We start from the raw sequence: 23,051 nt of genomic DNA on the forward strand, positions 1-23,051 counted from the left end.
ATCAAAGTAACAGGATGTCACTGTGTCTATCTTTCTGTCTGTTGTCAAATATCTCTTTTATTGCTGGCTGGATTCAAAGAGTTTCTGAATTGTACCTAATCAGTATAAGAATCATCGTGCTAAGTTTAAATATCTTGCTTATTAGCTGGATTGATAGGGTTTAGTATTGTACCTAACCGGTATAAGAATCATCATGCCAAATTTGGAATCGATAAGACAATTCTATCATGCTTAAAATAAAATATATAAGTATGGACGTACAGACCAACCCTAATTATAGAATAGCTTCGCTTTTTGCTTGCTTGATTGATAGAGTTTCTTAATTGTACCTAACCGGTATAAGAATCATCATGACAAATTTGAAATCGATAAGACAATTCTAACATGCCTAAAATAAAATATATCAGTGTGGACGTACAGACCAACCACAATTATAGAAATGCTTCGCTGATTATAAAATTATCAGACCTGTCCATGCCACAAGTATCAGATAATGAGGGGGAAGTTAAAGCTCCCAAAATTATCAAAAAACTTAATATTAAAAGATAAACATTTTTAAATGTATGACTACTCTATAAATGTTATTTATGTCCGTTTGTCCGACTGTGACAATTTTTCTTTCTCTTTCTTTCTCTTTCTTTCTCTTTCTTTCTTTTTCTTTCTCTTTCTTTCTCTTTCTTTCTCTTTTTTCTCTTTCTTTTTTCTCTTTCTTTCTCTTTCTTTTTTTTTCCTTTCTTTCTCTTTCTCTCTCTTTCTTTTTTTCTCTTTCTTTCTCTTTCTCTCTCTTTCTTTCTCTTTTTTTCTCCCTTTTTCTTTTCTTTTGTTGTCTTTCTTTCTCTTTCTTTCTCATTCTTTCTCTTTCTTTCTCTTTCTTCCTCTTTCTTTCTTTTTCTTTCTCTTTCTTTCTCTTTCTTTCTCTTTCTTTCTTTCTCTTTCTTTCTCTTTCTTTCTCTTTCTTTCTTTTTCTTTCTCTTTCTTTCTCTTTCTTTCTCTTTCTTTCTTTTTCTTTCTCTTTCTTTCTCTTTCTTTCTCTTTCTTTCTCTTTCTTTCTCTTTCTTTCTCTTTTCTCTCTTTCTTTCTCTTTCTTTCTCTTTCTTCTTCTTTCTTTCTCTTTTGTTCTCTTTTTTTCTCTTTCTTTCTCTTTTTTTCTTTTTCTTTCTCTTTCTTTCTCTTTCTTTCTCTTTCTTTCTCTTTCTTTCTTTCTCTTTCTTTCTCTTTCTTCCTCTTTCTTTCTTTTTCTTTCTCTTTCTTTCTCTTTCTTTCTCTTTCTTTCTTTCTCTTTCTTTCTCTTTCTTTCTCTTTCTTTCTTTTTCTTTCTCTTTCTTCCTCTTTCTTTCTTTTTCTTTCTCTTTCTTTCTCTTTCTTTCTCTTTCTTTCTTTCTCTTTCTTTCTCATTCTTTCTCTTTCTTTCTCTTTCTTCCTCTTTCTTTCTTTTTCTTTCTCTTTCTTTCTCTTTCTTTCTTTTTCTTTCTTTCTCTTTCTTTCTCTTTCTTTCTCTTTCTTCCTCTTTCTTTCTTTTTCTTTCTCTTTCTTTCTCTTTCTTCCTCTTTCTTTCTTTTTCTTTCTCTTTCTTTCTCTTTCTTTCTCTTTCTTTCTTTTTCTTTCTCTTTCTTCCTCTTTCTTTCTTTTTCTTTCTCTTTCTTTCTCTTTCTTTCTCTTTCTTTCTTTCTCTTTCTTTCTCATTCTTTCTCTTTCTTTCTCTTTCTTCCTCTTTCTTTCTTTTTCTTTCTCTTTCTTTCTCTTTCTTTCTCTTTCTTTCTTTCTCTTTCTTTCTCTTTCTTTCTCTTTCTTCCTCTTTCTTTCTTTTTCTTTCTCTTTCTTTCTCTTTCTTCCTCTTTCTTTCTTTTTCTTTCTCTTTCTTTCTCTTTCTTTCTCTTTCTTTCTTTCTCTTTCTTTCTCTTTCTTTCTCTTTCTTTCTTTTTCTTTCTCTTTCTTTCTCTTTCTTTCTCTTTCTTTCTTTTTCTTTCTCTTTCTTTCTCTTTCTTTCTCTTTCTTTCTCTTTCTTTCTCTTTCTTTCTCTTTTCTCTCTTTCTTTCTCTTTCTTTCTCTTTCTTCTTCTTTCTTTCTCTTTTGTTCTCTTTTTTTCTCTTTCTTTCTCTTTCTTTCTTTTTCTTTCTCTTTCTTTCTCTTTCTTTCTTTCTCTTTCTTTCTTTCTCTTTCTTATTATTTCTTTCTCTTTCTTTGTCTTTCTTTTAGCTTTCATTCTCTTTCTTTTTCTTTCTCTCTCTTTCTTTATCTTTCTTTCTCATTTTTTTTCTCTTTCTTTCTCTTTCGTTCTCTTTCTTTCTCTTTCTTTCTCTTTCTTTCTCTTTTTTTCTCTTTTTTTCTCTTTTTTTCTCTTTCTCTCTCTTTCTTTCTCTTTATAAAAATTGACGTCATATTGGCCTACTATTGGTAATTTAGTCTGTGTTTTGGCCTATCATTGTATGACGTCATTTTTTTAAAGGCAGTATAAAGAGCTTTGTATTAATACAATTTTTAACATCTTTAGGTATAACGCGGTTTTTTGGCAAATAATTAAAAAACTGTAAATCTTTTTCCTAAAAAATATTTTAACTTTTTTCATGTTTCTGATTTCTGAAATTTAAAAAGAAATTAAGACCGGTTCCAAGCCATTTCAAAAATGTATGCTTTTTATCAGTTTATAGACACTTTTATCCTTGCTGCTAGCGGCATCTAGGGGCGCTTGAAGAGGGGAAAGTTGAATTTGATACCTCTTTTTTCTATTTTAGATTTTAATAGAAGAGGTAATATTTTTTTTGGAGTGGGGGGTTATTTTTTTTCTAGAGGCGATTTCGCTTGGGAGAGTGGTGGTGGAATTAAAAACCTTTCCAGAAGCCACCTTGTAAGTGAGAACCAGGCGTTTTAAAATTACTTTTGGGAGGTTGGTTGTACCATCCCCCAAAATAATAATAAACCTTCCTGGGACCTATGAGAAGCTAGCCTGCAAAGGAGAACCCGATCGGTTCAGCGGTTAGCGAGACCGTTTGGTACAGACAAACAGACAGACAAACAAATAAATAGACATCATGTTACTTTATTATAAGGATAAGAAAATAATTGAATCTGTGTGTCTGTCTCACTAACCGCTGAACCGAAATTGGTCTCCTTTACAGGGTAGCTTTTCATGGGTACTGGGACGGTTTATAACTATTTTGAGGGAGGGTACCACAACCCTCCAAAGACAAAATATACATCCTCCAATTTTTTTTCTTTTCATTTTAGTGCTCCTAGTATAGAAAATAAAACAATATATCATTAGTCCCTGTTTTGTTTGCTCGGGCCAATGGCCCCATAGAGACAACAGAACAGGAATTAACCCTTGATGGTCCTATTTAAAGTCTTATGTTGATTTTTAAAGAATGACAACATCCATAAAAGCGAAGCTCTGAAACCAAATGGTAGATCAAACGAACATCAACACTTGTAGAGTGTCAAAACTTAATAAATACAATATTAATTTTAAAAGTTTTAATAAAATTGTATATAAAGTTATTTTAAAATAGCGTAAATTCAGGTTTCTGTTTAAGGACATACTTACATTTTTAGAACTTGTTTATATAGATGCTTTTCTTAAATATTGTACCTTGTTTTCCATGGAATCATTGTTTTAAATGGACGTATGGAATTTCAGGTAACGATTATATTTAGAGTTGCTATTTCTAAATCTTACTAATCGTTAATTTACTCATCATACAAAGTTTGAAATAAATGGGACAATTCTAACATGTCTAAATTAACCAAAAATAGTTAACCGTTTTGTACGTACGGACTGACGGACGTACAGACCCGAATTACTGAAAAGCTTCGCTTTCAAAAAAGATCACAAAATTATGAAAATGTCGTGTCACGAACTAAATCAAAACTAAATTTAAAAAGTACTTAAATTTGTGTTTTGTATTTGTGAAATGCAATGTTTAAAAGTTTATCTTTTAAAATATTTTTTTTGTAAAAAGAGCCCCCCTTTATATTCCAACCCTCTCTTTTTAATAATTTTTTTTTAAAAAGCGAAGCTTTTCTATTATTAGGGTTATTCCGTCCGTACGTCAGTATCGGAGAGCTTAAACTTTGCATGATGATTCCTATAACAGTTAGTTATAATTAAGGAAGCGTAGCAACTCTATAATTGTAAAAGGAAGGCAGTACGTCCATTTTGTGACCAATTTGAATGATGTGATTATCCTATTAATATAATTTTTGGCATCATGATTCCTAGATCAACAATGTACAGTATTAAACGCGAAGCATCTATATAATCAAATTTATAAAGTATGACATTTTACAGTATTCTGTATTTTGCAATAAATTTACAAATTAATAAACTAGCTGAAGATTATGCCGAGTTTTAAATTTAAAAGACAACTCTAACATGCCTAAATTAACGATAAGAGCTATTGATTAAATGTGCCGACCCCCATTTTTGAAGTCCAAATATATATAAAAAAATTATGTAAAAAAATAAAGTTTGGGATGGTCCAATAAAACTACAGGGGATGTTGCAAGCTTATCTCACCCAATATTTGTTTTAATAACTAAGGGATAAGACAATGGCCGATAAATTGATATACATCCCAAATAATAACACAACATTAATCCTTCTATAGATTAGTGGTTGAAAATTTTAGACACTCAGCCTAATGAACCAACCAAAATGTAATATAAGTCCCAAAAAAGTTGTTAAGCCAACGAATATAAAAATGTTATAATAAAACTTTGGGGACTAGTGTAATAAACAGCCCAGTGTCCCCTCCCACCCTGTTGTATTAACTAGTAATTGTCAAAAATTGACAAAAAGGAGATGTTGCTTATATCTACAGTGGAAAAAGTAACCTCCCCCCCCCCCCACCTCAAAGTTGTTTATATGTTTTACAAGTATTACAAAGACATGTTGGTTCCTTCATTTGCACCAGATTTACAAGAACAACAACGTTTCATTTTTCTCCATATCTTGGCAATTCTTGCCTTTTCTTTCACAAGCAACACAAATTATTTTGGATCTTTTAAATGATATATTGCAAACTATGGCATGTTTGTTATTTAAGAAACAATCTCACTAAGAATGAATTTTCTTACTAAAAATCTTCCTGGATTTTTCATTTTTCAAAATGAATTGTATAGTTTAAAAACATAATTTTACAGCTTTTTTTCAAGAAAAAATACACTCAAGTTCAAATGCAATTTATTCTTTAGGCTATGCGCTTATGATTAAAAAAAAAAAACGTGGGACTCTATATAGGTATAAATAAATTATATCTGGTCGAATTTCTAGAGTATTCATTTTTTTGGCTAAAAAACCTATATTTTACTAGTGTTGGCTTAACAACTTTGGGGACTTAATTTTAATTTGTTGATTTCTTAAGCTATGTTTTCAAACATTTTAACAGCTAATTTTAATCTTCGTAAGGGGTAACTTTGTGTATCATCAATTTATTGTCCATTGTCTTATCACTTTAGATCCCTGTTTTTTTGTATGAGGTCAACTTTTTGTATAGAGGAAATACCCAACTTTAAAATTGAATCAAGCTGTTCAAACATTTTATGTTGCTTGAAAAACAAGGATGACAACATCCATATAAGCGAAACTCAACAAATAGTCGTAAAACCAGTGATAAGGGATAAGACGATGGCCGATAAATTGATGTACATCCCCAATGATGTACATAAGTTCTCCTTTTTTGTAGGTTGAAATTAGTTGTTGAAACGTTTGAACACTCATCTTAATAAATCAACAAATCAAAAATCACCCCCAATGATGATACGCAAGATTATCCCTTTTGTAGATGCGGTTATTGGTTGAAACGTTTAGACACTACTCTTTTTAAAACAAAGTTAAGTAAAAAGGATCTAAAGGGATAAGACTTTGACTTAGGCAAACATTCCCAATGATGATAAACAAGATTATTAATATCCCTATTAGTAGTAAACTAATCAATAAAAAATAGTAAAAGTATCTAAGTTTTTTTAGTGACCGAATAAAATTAAATGTTGGGTACTAGTGCATTTTACAGCCCAATGTCCCCTCCCTTAAGCAAACAATAATATCATAAAATAGCTGAAACACTGAATGTTAAATATTTATGCTTTGCTTATTTTCTAATAATCGGCATTCCAAATGAAAAAACAATGGGTATTATAAAAATTAAAATAAAAAAATTATCAATGTTTGCAAATTTGCTTTGCTTTAATTAATTCTAACGGTTACACCCTATAGGCCTCTTGGGGCACTTGAGTTGGGGGGAGGGGGGTTATGTCGCCATCCCCCAGTTACAATTTTAGTTTTAAAAAGCAAAAAAAGACAATTTTTTTGTCTAGGGGCGTGGTGATGGTACTATCCCTAAAAAATGTATAACCCTTCTTAGGACCTATGAGAGTTACCACTTAAAGCGGTTCAGCGGTTGGCGAGGTCCTTCAATACAGACGGACAAACATATACACAGACAGACATCCTGTTACTTATATATCTCCAGGACTTTTTAAAACAAACAATCTATTCACAGGATAAACTTTTAAAATCAGTCTTGCAGTTTTCCCAAAAGAAGAAGATCTATCGAATGGCAAAGGTTTGAACCCGATAGAACATTTCTGCATTTTATTATTATGTATTTTTTTTTTCTCGCTAAAAACACGTACATATAAAAATCACAAGATAATATGTTTCAAAAAATTATTTAATGAATATAAGATTATTTTTTTTGACATTAAGAATTTTTTTGTGAAATTTTGACTATGTAAAAATCTACATGCATACTAACTTTGTGCCCCAAATAAGCTCATAATTTTGCTTCCAACCAAACTAATTTAATAATGAAATTTCTAACATGAGCGCTGCTAAACTTCTCCAAATTTTCATCTCATTTTGAAATGCCTAGAACTTTTTTGTTATTGGAGCTGAAGGCCCAAAATGTGTGGCAGTTTTTCAGCAGTTAAAGCGGTGTATTTCTTTCTGGCTTATTTTTAATTGTCTTGTCGTTATTTACATCAAATTTTTGTCCCTTGTTTCATATTGATATTATCATCCTTACATAAAAGTAAAAGGATACTTTTGTCTGTATTAAAGGATCTCGCTAACCACTGAACCAATACTCATTTACAATGTATTTTTTTCTTAGGTCCTGGGAAGGTTTATAACTATTTTGGGAAAGGTACCACCACCCTCCCTAGAAATACCAGAATTTTTTCAAAGTGCCGTTAGGCGGCTCCACAGTATGACTTACTGGACTATTAGGGTGGGGGAGTAGCCGCTAGTTTTTGTTTCTAAAGGGTAAATCTAACGGACATACAGAATAACAGACCAAAGTTATATGGAGTAGCTGCGCTTTTACAGAAAAAAATAAGTGAAGCTAACAGAAATCTTTATTGTAACAACTAAAATTAATAGTAGAATATGATACAGTAATTTTCATGATTTAAAATTCATAATCATAAGGGGAAAAATAAATAAAAATTAAAATGATCTTTGGTTATGTTTTATCCAAAAAGATTAAGTTTATGCACGTTTAAAGACATATTTTAGGCGAGTTAGGTAAATTTTAAAAAAGTTTCCCTTCCCCCCCAAAAAAATAGAATGAGAAATCATAAATCCTAATTTTTTTGGATGAGTTTTGGTACATTCAATCCGAATTAAAAAGCAATATAAGTTGTTCACTTTTAAACATAATTAATTAGCAGGGAGAAGACAAGGGCCGATAAATTGATGTACATACCCAATGATAATTCACAAAGTAAACACTCAATTTAAAATAACAAAAATTTTAAATTATAAAACTTTGAGGACAAGTGTAATAAACAGCTCATTGTCTCTTCCCCCCTGATCAATTAGTAATATTTCAAAAATTATCGTTTTTATGATCTAAGCCGAGCATTTTTGTAAAAATAAAAGTTAACAATCTTAGTTTAAGGGTCATTTAAACTTGCTGAGTGTCTTCTACAAATGAGTTTTGTTGGTGGATGGTCTTCTACGCTTGGGAAATATTACATTTTGTCCTGAAATGATAAAGTAAGTATGGCATTGAATTCGATTAATATCCACTGGATTAGAACCGGTTCTCATCCACGCCAAAAAAATGTTATCCAGTTTTCTACAAATATAAAAATGTACAATCATAAGATTAAAACCAGCTTATTTAGCCCGTGCCTTCGTGATCTCTGGGCTAAAAAAACTGATTTGAATCTTATAACTGTACATTTTATATCCGCGGAAAGCTGTTTATAATACGATTCGAGAAATACCTATTCCAGTACAAAGTCTAACCTATCGTATTAAAGACAACTTTATACAAACAATAAAATAAAAATGACAATTAGTTAATATTTACTAGCTGTTTATAATACAGTGCGATAAATAACTATTCTGAAGGCTACAAGATAAAAAAAATTGTAAAAAAAATCGATAAAGAAGGGTGAAGATACTCAAAAATTTGTTAAAGACATGCAGACAAACATACATCATACTAGTTTGTACAAGTTTTTCTTTTCTTCCCTAGTTACCATTTCTCTCCCTCGCAGATTTAAAATTATAATTAAATTCTAAAAATCTTCAGAAAAATATTTCAAAAATCTTCCAATTAAGACCCCTCAACGATAAAAATGAATTTTGATAGTTATTTATCGAATCGTATTATGATTTCTTTCCGTGGATAATAAAATGAAAATTTTCAAGAATAAAAACAGTTTTGTTAGCACAGAGTGGGCGAAGGCACGTGCTTACAAAAATGGTATTAATTTTATGCTTTTTTTCATTTTAATATTTGTGGAAAATTCTGAACCTAGTAAAAGTATTTGACTCAGATTATGACGTCAAAAAAAAAATAACGAATGAGAGGCCACTATAAATTTAACCATTGGTCAATTACAGTGTATACTGGCCTCTCATTGGTTATTTTTTTTGACATCATAATCTGAGTCAGACACTTTTACTAGGTTCGAAAATTCTCCATAGTTCGATAATTTATATAATTTTTCAATATGGCCAAGATCCGGTTCTAATTCACCGGATATCAATCGGTTTCGATTGGCCCATAAACAGGCGCAATTCACCACCATGCAATTGCACAGTTAGGACAGTCAGACAAAAGTCGTGAAATCAAAGAGTTGGACGTCTGTTGGATGTTACTTAATATCCACCAGTGGGCGTTAGAGTATCGCATCCAATTACAAGCGGATGATGCCCTTGGGTTCTCTAGATGATCACTTGAAATCTAAAGAGAATCCCACCCCAAATAGGTAATAGGTTATGGGCTTCCTAAAACTTACCTGAATAACCCTGGGGGGCCTAGAACCACTGCGGGGCCGGGAGCTAGAGCGAGATCGAGACCGAGCTCCTAACCTAAAACAAAAGAGCAGTGTACTTTGTAATCAAGGCAATTGTGTTCGTGTGTGTGTTTAATTGCTTGTCTGTGTGTGTGTATTTTTGTGTGCGTGTCTAAATATAACTAGCCTCTAGGGGCTTTGCCCACAGAGATGATAAAAAATAAATTTGGCGAAATTCGTAAAAGGACCAAGAAAATCTTCAGCAAAAAAAATGGGGGGATTTTTTTGTTTTTTGGGGGGTTGGGACTGTCCCACCCCACAAGAAAATAGCCCAAAACTACCACAGGACTAGTAGGTATATTCCCTGAAGAGTAGAATCCGATCGGTTCAGTGGTTACCGAGATCTAAAGGGACGGACAGACAGACATCATTCTACTTTGTATTATAGATAATGCATTTTAGGAACCTTATCATACACAGCATTCCGCGGATAAAAAAAAATGAAGGCCAAGGCCAACTAAACTGGTATTGATTGTATTATATTTTTTTTCATATTCGTGTAAAATTATCTATACTACGATACGAAACATGATTTTTCAATATAGCCCAGAAATAACCGTTTCTAATCCAGCGGATATTATTCGGTTACGAAGCTGTACTGAAAAATACTAAAAAGTAGAAAAATGCAGAATTGGGAGGGGGGGGGGGATGTACTGTAAATGATACTTTTCCAAAATTTTATAAACTTAATCAAAGTGTCTAAACTCTTCAACCATTTTTTTAACGGAAGTGATAATAAAGTACATCATAATTGAAGGTGGAGGAATTAATTTGTCGTCCATTGTCCTATTCCTTTTTTAATATAAATTTTGATTGGTTGAAAAGTTCATGGCAATGTGTTGCCTACCCCCCCCCCCCCCACCCAAGGATCCAAAGGGATAAGACAATGGCCGATAAATTTATGTACATGCCTAATGATATACACAAAATTACCCCTTCCGTAGATTAAGATTAGTCGTTAAAACGTTTGAACACTCAACTTTATGAACCAACCATTAAAAAATTCAATAAAGACCCCCATAGTTGTTAAGCCAACTAATTAAAAACGTTATTGTAAAACTTCTGGGACTAGTGTAATAAAAAGCCCATTGCCCCCCCCTGATTTGTCATAATTACCAGATCTTTAGATTTAAAATATTTTTAAAATTATTTTTTAGCATTATTAAATTTATATATGTTTTTAAAGTCGTTTTTACTTTAAAAAAATACAAAGCTGAAAATTAGTCATTTTGGACGATTTTTAGCAAATGCATTGAGATACGGTTAAAAATCGGCATTTGAGATCAACAAAATTGGCCATTTTTTGGCCAAAAATTGTGCTAAAAAAGATGCTTACCTGTTTTAGCAGGCGTTACCAAGCATCTGAGGATTACTGAGAAGATCTGGTAATCATGACAACAAATTTTATACTTACACTTTTCAGGGGTGTATATACATTTTTTGGGCGGGGGGGGGGGGATGGAATGTCATAGTTTCATAGAGAGAAAATTAAACTGTTACCCAATAAAAGAACTATTATTCGTTGGCTTAAAAACTTTGGGTACATTTATTAAATATTGATTGATTGGTTTAAACTTTACTTTTAAACTAATAATTTTAATATACAGAAGGGATTATTTTGTCTGGAATCATTAGGTAAATACAATTATTAATTGTCCATTGTCTCATCCCTTAGAATCCCTTTTAAAGTGAGGGGGAGGGTAATTTTTTTAGCTGGTGCGTGCACAGGAATATGACAATGATATTTAAACTCTCATATCTTACAGCGAAGCTACTCTATAATACACTTTTGTTAGTCCGTCATTCAATGATTCATTTTTTACTGCTATGTGAGAAATGTATTTTTCCTAGCTGCTATTTTAGATAGACAGCTAAAATTTTCAGTGAAGATTTCTATAGCCTTTGTACATCTGTGAATAACCAAAAATCTAACAAAATTCTCATTAGTAAATCTAGTTAAGGCTGAAGAAACTTTAAATTAATGGTTAGCCCAATCAATTTCATTTGACATTTTTAACTTAATTTATTATTTGATGTCATTTGAAGTAATTCATGATAATAAGTTAGATTTGAATATTTATACGATAAGATTAAGATATCTTAAATAATTTTCAATTTAAACAAGAATGACAACATCTATAAGTAGAAAAAATGTTGTCATCCATGTTTCCTATAAAACTAAAAGTATCAAGTTGTGTAGTTGTGTGTGTACTAATTAAATTCTAAATCTAAATATTCAAAAATTCAAATACTCTTCTTCTAAATAATCTATAATACTTTTAAGACTAAGCTAAATCAAAATCCCATTAAACTAATAAATTAATGTAGATATAATCTTATAAAAACCACCACCATAAAACTAATTTTTTTATGAAAAAATGAGGTAAAAATATAAAATAAAATCTACTAAAATATTTTGTGAAAAAGGAGGTACACTCCCCCACCCCCCTCCACCCCGAAAGGAACCCTACACGCCTCTGCTAAAAAATCATAAAGACTATAAAAACGACAATTACAATAAAAAAATGAAGGAAGCTATTTTCCAGAAAAATTTAAAGCTGCAAAAAAAGGGGAGCGTTTGGCCACGGGAAACGCGCAAAAAAATCTTTTATTGTCTTGTTTTTTTTATAGCCGTTTGACAATTAAAAAAAAATACCTTCCTTCAAATTTTTAAGATTAATCTAAATAATTTCTATAAATGAAATGATATACACCCCTGAGTATAATGGAGGTTTGTACTAAACACTCTTAAATCCGTTATTTTTTATGTGTTCAATCATGTTTTTGGCCATAACTCTGTCAAAAATGCTATCAAAACAGATTTTTTTCGACCTAATTTTCTATGAAATAGATAGATATTTAAAAACTAATTTTCTGGGCTTGTAAAGAAACTGTTTTAGTATCTTAGGTGTAAAACGTCTGCTTTATAAGCATTTTTGACAAAGTTTTGGCCAAAAATATGATTAAACATATAAAAAACTAACCGACTTAAATGATACATTATATACATGTTATTCCTCTGTTATGGTTATAAACATAAGAAGAGGTATTGCTCCATGAAAAGCAAAGCTACTCTATAATTCGCTTTGTTGTCGTCAGTCAGTCCGTAACGCCATGAGGAAAATGTGATTTTCTCAGCTGCTATATCAGATAGACAGCTGAAAATTTTAGTGAAGATTCCTATGACTTATGAACATCTAATCTATGCAAAAATTGCAAATTGTAATTCTCCTTTACTGTTTAGCTTCTATAGATCCAGGAAAGGTTTACTTTTTGGTAATTTATGTTTGCTCAAAATGTATAATTTGATTATATTGTCTCTTTTATTTACTTAGTTTAATAAAACCTAATCAGAATCTACACAAAAACAATTTCATAACTACATTTCTAAAAAACTTAATTTGTTAATCATTTATGGCATGTTTCAAATCTACCTATTGTAATGTTTAATAACTTAATAAAATGTATATAATGTATCTCTACATATCTGTCTATTTGTCTGTTTGATAGATAATCTGTCTTGACAGATAACTTGTCTGTCTATTAGACAGATTATTAACCTTTCTGACTGTCCATCTATCAGACAGACAAATGACAGATGTCTAACCTTTACCTGTTAGACATATTGTCCAGAGTGCTCCTCAAGCTCTCCACATGATTCATCAATTCCTCGCTGAGCTGCTGAGTTCCCTCCTCAAGTCTCCTGTCCTGGCCGCCAGGACTCATACCGAGAGCCTCATCTAGGATTTCTACGAACATGTGCAGCGGTCAGCAGTTGGCAGTTGTCGGTAGGGTAGTGCTTTGCTATCTTATTAGCTAATTTTGTTGTCAGTCTGTCTGTCTGTTTAATTGCTGCTCTGTCAGAGCTGGTTTGTCTTTTTTTTTCTATAGATTTTTTCCTACATTTCTCTCAATTTCTCATGTAATTTGTTCAGACCCTGTTTAAAATTTTTAAATCCACACAAATTAATTTGTCCCTCTTCTCAAATTTATTTGTTCAAACTTACAAATTCATCTATTCAAACTCACAAATTCATTTGTGTCTACTCACAAACTTATTTGTCACTCCTCAAAAATTGATTTGTCCTTTCTCACTAAATAATTTTCCCACCCTTACAAATTTATTTGTCCTTCCTCTCAAATTCACTCATCTTGATCCTACCTGACATGCCACTCTCAAAGTTGACACTGGGATAAGGATCATCATCATCATTCTCCTCACAGATAAGAGTATCTGTGCAGGACACCAGGCTGTCCACTATGCTGTCCGCCATTGTGTTGTCATCCTCTTCAGATCCAACGAGAAGTGTCCTGCTCTGCTGACCGGAGGTCATCAGAGTGTCGCGACAAGTCTGAAAGTTTGCCGTCTCGTCGATCAATGTGTGATCCATGCTGCTATAGGAGGTTGTGTTATTTTGCACAAATGTTGTCTTTTCCTGCTGAAGCTGCTGTGCTTGCAGCTGGCGTTCAGCGCTACGCAAACGATTATACCTGACTGGAGCGGGTGGGGTGGGCAGCGGGCGAGCCTGGATGGTCTCATAGTCTTTTACCTGCACGTTGCCGTTCATGGTCTCGAGGGTGAGCACTCCCTTGACGGGGGCCACCGGTGGTGGGGTGCAACTACCCTCCTCAGTCAGCTGGGACTCCACAGACATTTGTTTGTGGGGGCTGCGCTTGGGGGGAAGGGGTGGGGGTGTCTCAACTGGTTGCTGAGCTGCTGGGACAGCCTCCTCTTTGTCCTAAAATAGATTTGTGTCCATTAAGATCTATAAACCTTTCATGTGATATACTGGTATCAATTACCTTTTATAGAAAAATCTTAGTGTCTACTATTTAATCCAACAACAATTTCTCATGTGAAGTAACACACAACAGTACCCCAAACCTTTGAATGCATGAAACTATCATGCGTTGTCATGAGTTGCGCCTGTTATGTGACAAGACATGCAAACTATTAGTATTATTATATACAGTTACAAATGTTGAGAAAGCATTTTAAAAAAGGTAGAAAAAGGGAAAACTATACATATGTCGTTTTTAAAGTAATTATCAAGGGTCCTAGGAGACATCCCTTTAGCACCCCGCATAATTGTACCTCATGACTCCTGCGGTTGCGAGGGTCAGGTTTCTTCTTCTTGTTGGAGCGAGTGTTTCTCTCAGGGGTGCCCTGCATTCAATATTATAAAGTAACTGGATGTCTGACTGTATATATATTTGCTGTTTGTTCGTATGCTTAATGCCTGTCTTTATGTCAGTCTGTCTGCCTATAAAAAAAGACTTTAAAAAGATGTGCAAAAATTAGTTAGATTAAGGGCAATGTATTTGCCCACAACAGGCCCAACTTATTACCATATTTAGTTAGTATGTACAGTTAAATGTCGCGTAATCAAAGGGTTGGTAGTCCATAAGGCGTTTGATCATATAATATTGCACATTATTAGGCAAGATTTGTTTCAGAGATACATAAAAAAATCTCATGGTGTATCCCCACCTCTTTAGGCTATCCGAGCAGGATAAGACAATGGCTGATTAATTGATACATATCTTTAATAATGAAACACAAACTTACACCTTCTGTAGATAATATTTAATGGTTGAAACGTTTAGACTCTTCACTTAATGAACCAACAAATCATAATTCAATAAAAGTCTCAAAAATTGTTGAGACAAAGAATAAGAAAACACTATTGAAAAACTATCTAAGGCTATCTCTGGGAGCAAAGCTATTCTATAATTTATAATGTTGAATGCCTTGATCTGACTGGCCAAACCAAACTGATCCTGTTCATTAGCAGAGGAGTCCTGGGCTATTTCCTCCTTCTCAATAACCTGAATTATAACAAGCATGATAAAATCTGTATAATGTAGTGAAGCACAAATAATAGATTGTCAAATTGCAATTAGAGGTATCCTAAGATATTCAAAGAGCATGATTAATACTTAAGATTTTATTTTTTTTAAACATTTTGGTGGGAAATTTTTTGGAAAATGAACATGTCTCTAACTGTGGGATTCTCCTTCACTCTTACTTTACCTAACCTAACATAAATAAAGCATCATAAAAGCGACCTGAATTAACTGAAATAATTGGCCTTCCATAGTTTTAAAAGTTCTAAATATTGAATTAACTAAAAATATAAGCTCACTTTTAGAGTAGTTTTGACCCAAAAGTAATCATATATAATAAAATAAATTTTTTTAAAATTTTTAAACACTTTAAATGGTTTTGTATTTCTAATTTTTTTATACATCTTTCGTTTTGAATCACATTGTCCATCTGTTTGTCAGTCTGTCTTTCTGTCATACGGTCTGTCTGTTTTTCTGTGTGTCTGTCTGTCTATTTGTCATTCTACTGACCTCATAGCTGTCTTCTAGATGTGAGTAGCAATCCTCCTCCTCAATTTGGCTCTCAAAGTTTGCACTGACACTGTCAAGCTGAGAATCTGGCTGTCTCTCACTACCACAAAATACATTTTAAACAGATGGACAGACAGATAGAGATACAGACAGACAGATTTACAGAAATTTAATTTTAAGTGGAAATTTGTCTGTAAGATGCATTGAGGAACATGATTTTTTATTATATATTAATTAGATTTAAAACCATTAAATGTAGATTTGTAAGAATTAGGAAAGTTTTGTGAGAATTAGTAAAGTATTGTGAGAATTAGTAAGGTTTTGTGAAAATTAGGAAGAAATTTAGGAAGATTTAGTGAGATAGAGAAGATTTTGTGGGAATAAGAAAGATTTTAAAAGAATTATGAAAATTTTGTAAATATTAGGATTTAGTTAGAATTAGTAGCATTATATGAGATTAAGGAAGATTTTGTGAGAATTAGAAAGACAAGTGAGAATAAGGGACGATTTCTAAAATGAATTGTATGTATAGCCATAAAATGTGATCTACTTTTCTTTAATCTAAAATATATGCCTGAGTGCTGGAGAAGGTTGGGCACTCTTCCTCCTGGGAGGTCGTGCCACTAGCTTCAAAAGATCTCTTGCCTGAGCAAAATTTTATTTCTTGCTAAAATCTAAGCATTTTTACATAAATCTGTCATGATGAATAGCCGTTATAGTTTATATAAGCATATTATAACTGTCCTATTAATGAAGGGGTATTTTTGTGTATCATAATTACTGATGTACATTAGATCCTTGGAATGGGATTAGGCAAAGAATGGTGAATTGAAAAACATCCCCAATAATTATACACAAATCTACCTTTTCTGTAGATTAAATTATTTGTAAAAAAATTTGGACCAAAAAGTTTAGAACAAAGAACAAATCAATTAGAGTAACCAAAGTTTTTCAGCCAACAAATAAGACATACAACTAGGGACACCATTAAGAAATAAATTCCTTGGGAATGGGGACATCTGGGAGTTGAAATAGGTTGCCAGGCACAGGAATCTCATTCTACACAAAATTAATACTTCTAATATTATTTGCCAAGGTAGGGGGGGTAATACACTCCCCATTCTATTATTTATCAAGGGGTAATTGACAATGCACTAAAGAAAGTTGAATGAAAGGACAAACAGACAAAGAAAGAAGCACTGTATTACACATGGTAACCTTATGAGCACTGATAACACCTCCCCTCTCCTGCCTAATTTTACAATTGGGTATTGGGCTGTCCTGCTGGGTTAGAGTCCAGAATGGACTTTCTTGCAATTATTTCATAGAGTTGCTACACTTTCAAAATCATATCAAATTGTTACAGGAACCATCATCAAAAGAAATCAATAAGACAATTCTAACATGTCTATATTATCAAAAAGAGCTATTCATTTTGAAAGGACATCGTGTGAAGACAGACGAAAGGATGTATGGATGTACAGACCCTAATTATGGAAGAACTTTGCTATTAAAAAAGTATTTTAAGTATTAATTGCCAGGTTTCTAATTTTTGATAGTTCATGGACACTCTTCTGTTGTTGGATTTGTTGGCGTTCCAGAAGTTTCTGAGGGTCTTCCACCTAGATGTCAAGATTATTAAAAACAAGTTTTCAACATCTGACAAATTCTTAATAATCTCACAAAATCTTCCTAAATCTCACAAAATATTAATAATTATCACAAATTCTTCCTAATTCTCACAAATTCTTTCTAATTCTCACAAAAGCTTCCTGAATCTCACAAAAGATTCCTAATTCTCACAGGATCTTCCTAAATCTCACAAGTTCTTCCTAATTCTCACAAGTTCTTCCTAATTCTCACAAATTCTTCCTAACTCTCATAAAATCTTCCTGAATCTCACAAAAGATTCCTAATTCTCACAAATTCTTCCTTTTTTCACAAGATCTTCCTGCTAATTAAGTTTTGATTTAAGATCTTTGCTTTTATGGACATTGCCATTCTTGTTGCGTATAGGGTTGAGATACAACATTGTATAACTAACCTTAGTGGTAACTATACAAGGTTGGGAGAGCATAGCAGGTAGATGGAGACTTCCCACCAATGTTCCTTCCTCACCAGGGGGGGCTGTTCCACTATATAGATTAGATGGATAGAGAGTTACACATACAGATAGATATAGAGATAGATGGATAGATGTATATATGTATATTGATAAATAGATAGATATAGATATATACATAGAAAGATAGATAGATAGGATACATAGAGAGATACACAGATAGATAGATGGATAGGTGTATGGTAAATAGATAGGTAGTTACAGAGATAGATAAATAGTTATGTAGATAGATAGATATCTGGATCAAAAGGAGCATAGCAGGTAGATGGAGGCTACCCACCAATGTTCCTTCCTCACCAGGGGGGGCTGTACCACTAATATAGATAGGATAGATAAATAGTTTCATAGATATATTTTAGATGGATAGGTGGATATATGGCTAGATAGATAGATAAATACTTAGATATGTTTTGAAAGATAGATAAATACAAAGATATGTATATTTAAAAAAAAAGATTCCTTTTCAACTGTCTCTCTGTAATTTAGGACCTTCCTCACTCTGACTGTTTTTTTTCTGTCTGAATGTAATTATAAAGGAAACATTATGTAATTCTTTCCTTCCTTCTATCTTTAAGAATTTCTTCCCTACCTCTATCTAAACTGTCTTTCTTTTTGTCTGCTTGTCTGTTATGTCAAAAAACATACCTCAATTTTTCCATTGTTTTAGCATGAATAGATTCCAACTCACTTTGACTGTCTGTCTATATAACTGTCTACAAGTCAGAACATAGATTCTCTTACATTGTCTGTGTGTCTTTCTGTCTGCCTGTCTGTAACGCCCAAATTAAGCATATTATACCTGAGTCTCTCCATAGATTTAGCATAGAAAGATTGCACAGCATCTGGGACTGGGAATTCTTTGAAGGACCTGGTCATGTGTTCTTCAAATTTAACCTGTCTATCACTGCACAAATCCCACTTAAATTTATGGGGGGAATGACTTTTTTACCTTAACACCACTCATGGGTGTATCAGGGGGGTATAGAACCTTATCAATGGGGGTGGATGTTCAGGGGCTGTATCCACTTCCCCTGGCAAAATTAAGAGGGTGATATTTGAAAAGTACCCGAAGGAAATGGGAAACTAGGCTAATCAATTAACTAAAATACTAAAAGTGTATTGATAAGAGGGTGATATTTGAAAAGTACCAGAAGGAAATGGGAAACTAGGCTTATCAATCAACTAAAATACTTAAAGTGTATTGATAATACTTTTAAAAGAAAAAGAGAAAGGAATATAGAAGAGTAAAAGAAAAAGAGAGGATGAGATAGACAGAGAAATAGAATGATACAGGAAGAAAATAATAATAATAGTACATATTTAGATTATGAAGAGAAGAACATCCCTGACTTGACTGAGCTCACTCACACTCTTCGAGTTGACAAGGTTCCTTCTCTCTGACACCTTGTCAAGATCTTGAATACTCTTACCAACTTAAATACAAGAATAGATTCAAATATTAATTTGTGTACAAAATAAAAATTTCGGATCTACTGCAGTTCACGGTAAAATATTGCTGGTAAGCAATATTTCCAAAAATCTATGAATTTAAAAGGCTGCTAGCTGCCAAACGGCTGAACGTACAGATCATACCCGCACACCATTTTAATCGGCATAAGAAGGACTACAAATAATCTGGAATAGCCAAGATCCAATTGTGCACAGGGAGAGCTTCACTGAAGAAAAGACGCATAAAATAGGTCTTTATCGCACATTGCTCTGCACTGCGAGATAATTATGCATTATTGATTTATGGCTATTCCAGATTATTTGTAGGCCGTGTTATGCTGCTTAAGACAGTGTGCGGGCATGATCTGTACGTTCAGCTGTTTGGCAGCCTTTAAAATTCATAGATTTTTGGAAATATTGCTTACCAGCAATATTTTACCGTGAACTGCAGTAGATCCAAAATTTCTTTTCTCTGACACCTTGTCAAGATCTTGAATACTCTTCCCAACTTAAATACAAGAATAGATACAAATAGGAATTTGAATACATTTAAGGATATGAATACATATAAAATTACGAATGAGTATACAAATATGAATTTATATACAAATACAAAGGTTCCTTTGCTCTGACATCCTGTCAAGATCTTAAATACTCTTACCAACTTAAATACAAGAATGGCTACGAATATGAATTTGTACAATGTAAATTAAAATAAACTGGTTTTTTTTTTGGTAAACAACCAGTAGGAAGGAGTATGAAAAAATAATTATATGTCCATATAAGCTGTTCATTGTCCTAGTCTCCAAAGTTTTATAATAACATTTTCTTATTTTTTGGTTTACCAACATTGGGGACTTCAGTGAATTTTGATTGGTTTATTTATTAAGTAGAATGTTTAAACGTTTCAACCACTAATTTTTATGTACAGAAGGGGTAATTTAAAATTTATGTATTATCATTGGGGTTTTGCATAAATTGTTTGGCTATTGTCTTAGTTCCCTTTAGATCCCTACAAATAAATGGGCAAATAGAAAACAAGTATTAATAAATGCACGAATAGCACAGCTTACCTAAAAGCTCTGTGTTAAGTGAGGGAAGGGCGGCGTAGATGGCACTGGCTGGTCTTCCAGAATCACAGTCCTCAGTGCCAGCCATCTGTAGCTGGCCAGTGGAGAGAGAATGCAACTGAAGATATATAGATAGATAATATAGAAATTGATGGATAAATAGATTGATGGATAAATTGATTGATAGATAGATACCTAGATAGATGGATAGATAGATAGATGGCACTAGCTGGACTTCCAGAATCACAGTCCTCAGTGCCAGCCATCTGCAGCTGCCCAGTGGAGAGAGAATGCAACTGAAGATATATAGATAGATAATATAGAAATTGATGGATAAATTGATTGATAGATAGATACCTAGATAGATGGATAGATAGATAGATGGCACTGGCCGGTCTTCCAGAATCACAGTCCTCAGTGCCAGCCATTTGTAGATGTCCAGTGGAGAGAGAATGCAACTGAAGATAGATAGATAGATAATATAGAAATTGATGGATATATTGATTGATAGATAGATAGATAGATAAATAGATAGATGGCACTAGCTGGACTTCCAGAATCACAGTCCTCAGTGCCAGCCATCTGTAGATGTCCAGTGGAGAGAGAATGCAACTGAAGATAGATAGATAGATAATATAGAAATTGATGGATAAATAGATTGATAGATAAATTGATTGATAGATAGATAGATACCTAGATGGATAAATAGATAGATAGATAGATAAATAGGTAGATGGCACTGGCCGGTCTTCCAGAATCACAGTCCTCAGTGCCAGCCATCTCTAGATGTCCAGTGCAGTGGAGAGAGTGGAGAGAAATTGCGCGGCTTGTGTTAAGATTAGAAAAATGTTATTCATACCCTTTGAACAGTTAGGAACTCTAGTTTTTGGAAATATAAAAACGTTTCCTGTGCTACTTGTAGTGAAAGCTACATGGTAAAATATCCCAACTGACTTAAAACTTGACTTGCAAGAGAATCATCAATTATTAGAATATAAGGTGTGTAAAAAGAAGGGCGTACATTTTAAAAATTTAAATTGCGCGGCTTGTGTTTTTAGTAAAAAAATGTTATTTGTACCGCTAGAACCTCTATAAACTCCAGTTTTGAAAAAAAAAGAATAGTTCTTGTGCTACAAATAATTTAGGAGCTAAGTTGTAACATGTCCAAACTGGTATGAATAACATTTTTCTACTATTAAAACAAGACGCACAATTTTAATTTCAAAAAGGTCCGCATATTTTTACACACCTTTTAGATAGATAGATTTATAGTAATATCCAAGCTTCTCAAGCAATAATTTAATCTAGAGAAGGGTTAATTGTCAAATACATTAAAAACCCCGAATCAGCTTTTCATAGATTCTAGAAATGTTTATGACTATTTTCGGGGAGGGTACCACAACTCTCCCAAGAGATATCCCCCCTAGAAAATAATGGCTATCCCAAAAAACTTAAATTAAAGTTTGGTTGGGTGACACCCTTCCCCTCCCCACCTCAAGTAATCTTTATACAATATTATAATAGTTATTTCTCGCATCATATTATAAACAGCTTTTCGTAAATAAAAAAATATACAATTATAAAATAAAAACCAGTTTTTAGTCCCGAGATGCCAAAGGCACGGGCTAAAAAAAACTTATTTTAATCTAATGATTGTAAATTTTTAAATTCGTAGAAAACTAGATATAGAAGGAAGATAGAGATGGAAGAAGCTATACTGTGAGTGTGCAAAACTTACTTTGTTGAGAAAGGCAGATGGATATAATACATTACATGGGACAAAGACCAAATTGTGTCAAAAATGATCCATGTGACGTCATGAGGAATTATCCATCTCTTTTTTAGGGGTTTTCTTTCCAACTTCTCATCTCATCTCCCTCATTTTTATGACTTTACATTTTACATTGAAATGGTCTTTGTCATACATGGTTATTCATTATGGCTTAGAACCGGTTCTAATCCAGCGGATATGAATCGGTTTGGACATACTGTGCATAACTTACTTTGTTGAGACTGGCAGATGCCAGTCTGGAGAGGAAGCCAGGCACAGGAACGTCTGACAGGCTGGTAACCTGAAACAAGATTAGTTCTCATCAAAAGGATGACAACATTCATTAAAGGAAAGCTCTGAAACGGTAGTACAAACGAACATTAACACTTGTAGAGGGAATTTCCAAAAAATTTCGCAGGGCGGCGTTTATTTGTTTTGATTTGCCGATTTCACTGGGAAGGTTGGTGGTACCCTCCCTCGAAATAGTTTTAAACATTCCCAGGACCTTTGTGAAGCTAGCCTGTAACGGAGAAAAACATTGGTTCATCGGTTAGCGAGATCTTTCGCTACAAACAAACATGCAGACATCCTGTTACTTTATTATAAAGATAAAACATACCTTAGAAAGTTCAGCGACACTTTTAGTTTCTACCAAAGATTTTCTGGAGGCCAAAACATCCGGGTCCTCTACCTTACTAGAGACCATTAGTAGCTGCTGGTCCTATACATTAACTGGATCATTCTTAGTAGCGAAGCTACTCTATAATTCTAAATGTACGTCAGTCTGAAAGGGGGAAGCGTGATTTTCTCGGCTCGTATAAAAGATAGAAGGCTAAAATTTTCAGGGATTTAATATGTTTACTTTCTTAACATTTCATTTCATTAAGATTCGTCAATTAATTTGGGTGCTAGATCGATTCCTACATTTAAAAAATTTCATGATTTTCTGAACTCCATAAAGGGGGCCTCAAAA

The 23,051-nt window shown here is 33.0% G+C and overlaps 2 protein-coding genes across 4 annotated transcripts in view; both read right to left on the bottom strand.

The window, feature by feature from the left end:
- Nucleotides 1–2,612, bottom strand: part of LOC145307253 (uncharacterized) — a 16,982-nt gene extending 14,370 nt beyond the window's left edge. Inside the window, exons 1-2 of the mRNA XM_080149623.1 lie at nt 2,541–2,612; nt 469–531 (exon numbers count right to left, since the gene is read on the bottom strand). Coding sequence (XP_080005749.1) covers nt 469–531; nt 2,541–2,566 — 89 coding nt within the window. The 5' untranslated portion in view covers nt 2,567–2,612. The remainder of the gene's footprint in view (nt 1–468; nt 532–2,540) is intronic.
- Nucleotides 2,613–7,335: 4,723 nt separating this feature from the next.
- Nucleotides 7,336–23,051, bottom strand: part of LOC145306757 (uncharacterized) — a 48,821-nt gene continuing 33,105 nt past the window's right edge. For 2 of the 3 annotated variants that reach the window (XM_080149050.1, XM_080149049.1), the window contains exons 27-42: nt 22,698–22,799; nt 22,311–22,379; nt 20,311–20,425; nt 19,133–19,221; nt 18,588–18,655; nt 17,711–17,801; nt 17,205–17,288; nt 16,668–16,725; nt 16,241–16,310; nt 15,667–15,766; nt 15,061–15,138; nt 14,405–14,476; nt 13,472–14,048; nt 12,923–13,058; nt 9,253–9,325; nt 7,336–7,983 (exon numbers count right to left, since the gene is read on the bottom strand). In XM_080149050.1, coding sequence (XP_080005176.1) covers nt 7,972–7,983; nt 9,253–9,325; nt 12,923–13,058; nt 13,472–14,048; nt 14,405–14,476; nt 15,061–15,138; nt 15,667–15,766; nt 16,241–16,310; nt 16,668–16,725; nt 17,205–17,288; nt 17,711–17,801; nt 18,588–18,655; nt 19,133–19,221; nt 20,311–20,425; nt 22,311–22,379; nt 22,698–22,799 — 1,794 coding nt within the window. In that variant the 3' untranslated portion in view covers nt 7,336–7,971. The remainder of the gene's footprint in view (nt 7,984–9,252; nt 9,326–12,922; nt 13,059–13,471; nt 14,049–14,404; nt 14,477–15,060; nt 15,139–15,666; nt 15,767–16,240; nt 16,311–16,667; nt 16,726–17,204; nt 17,289–17,710; nt 17,802–18,587; nt 18,656–19,132; nt 19,222–20,310; nt 20,426–22,310; nt 22,380–22,697; nt 22,800–23,051) is intronic. The other variant, XM_080149051.1, reaches the window with a different exon arrangement.

This window comes from Acartia tonsa, chromosome 15 (assembly GCF_053477335.1).
Source record: "Acartia tonsa isolate MP-2025a chromosome 15, ASM5347733v1, whole genome shotgun sequence".
Taxonomy (NCBI): domain Eukaryota; kingdom Metazoa; phylum Arthropoda; class Copepoda; order Calanoida; family Acartiidae; genus Acartia; species Acartia tonsa.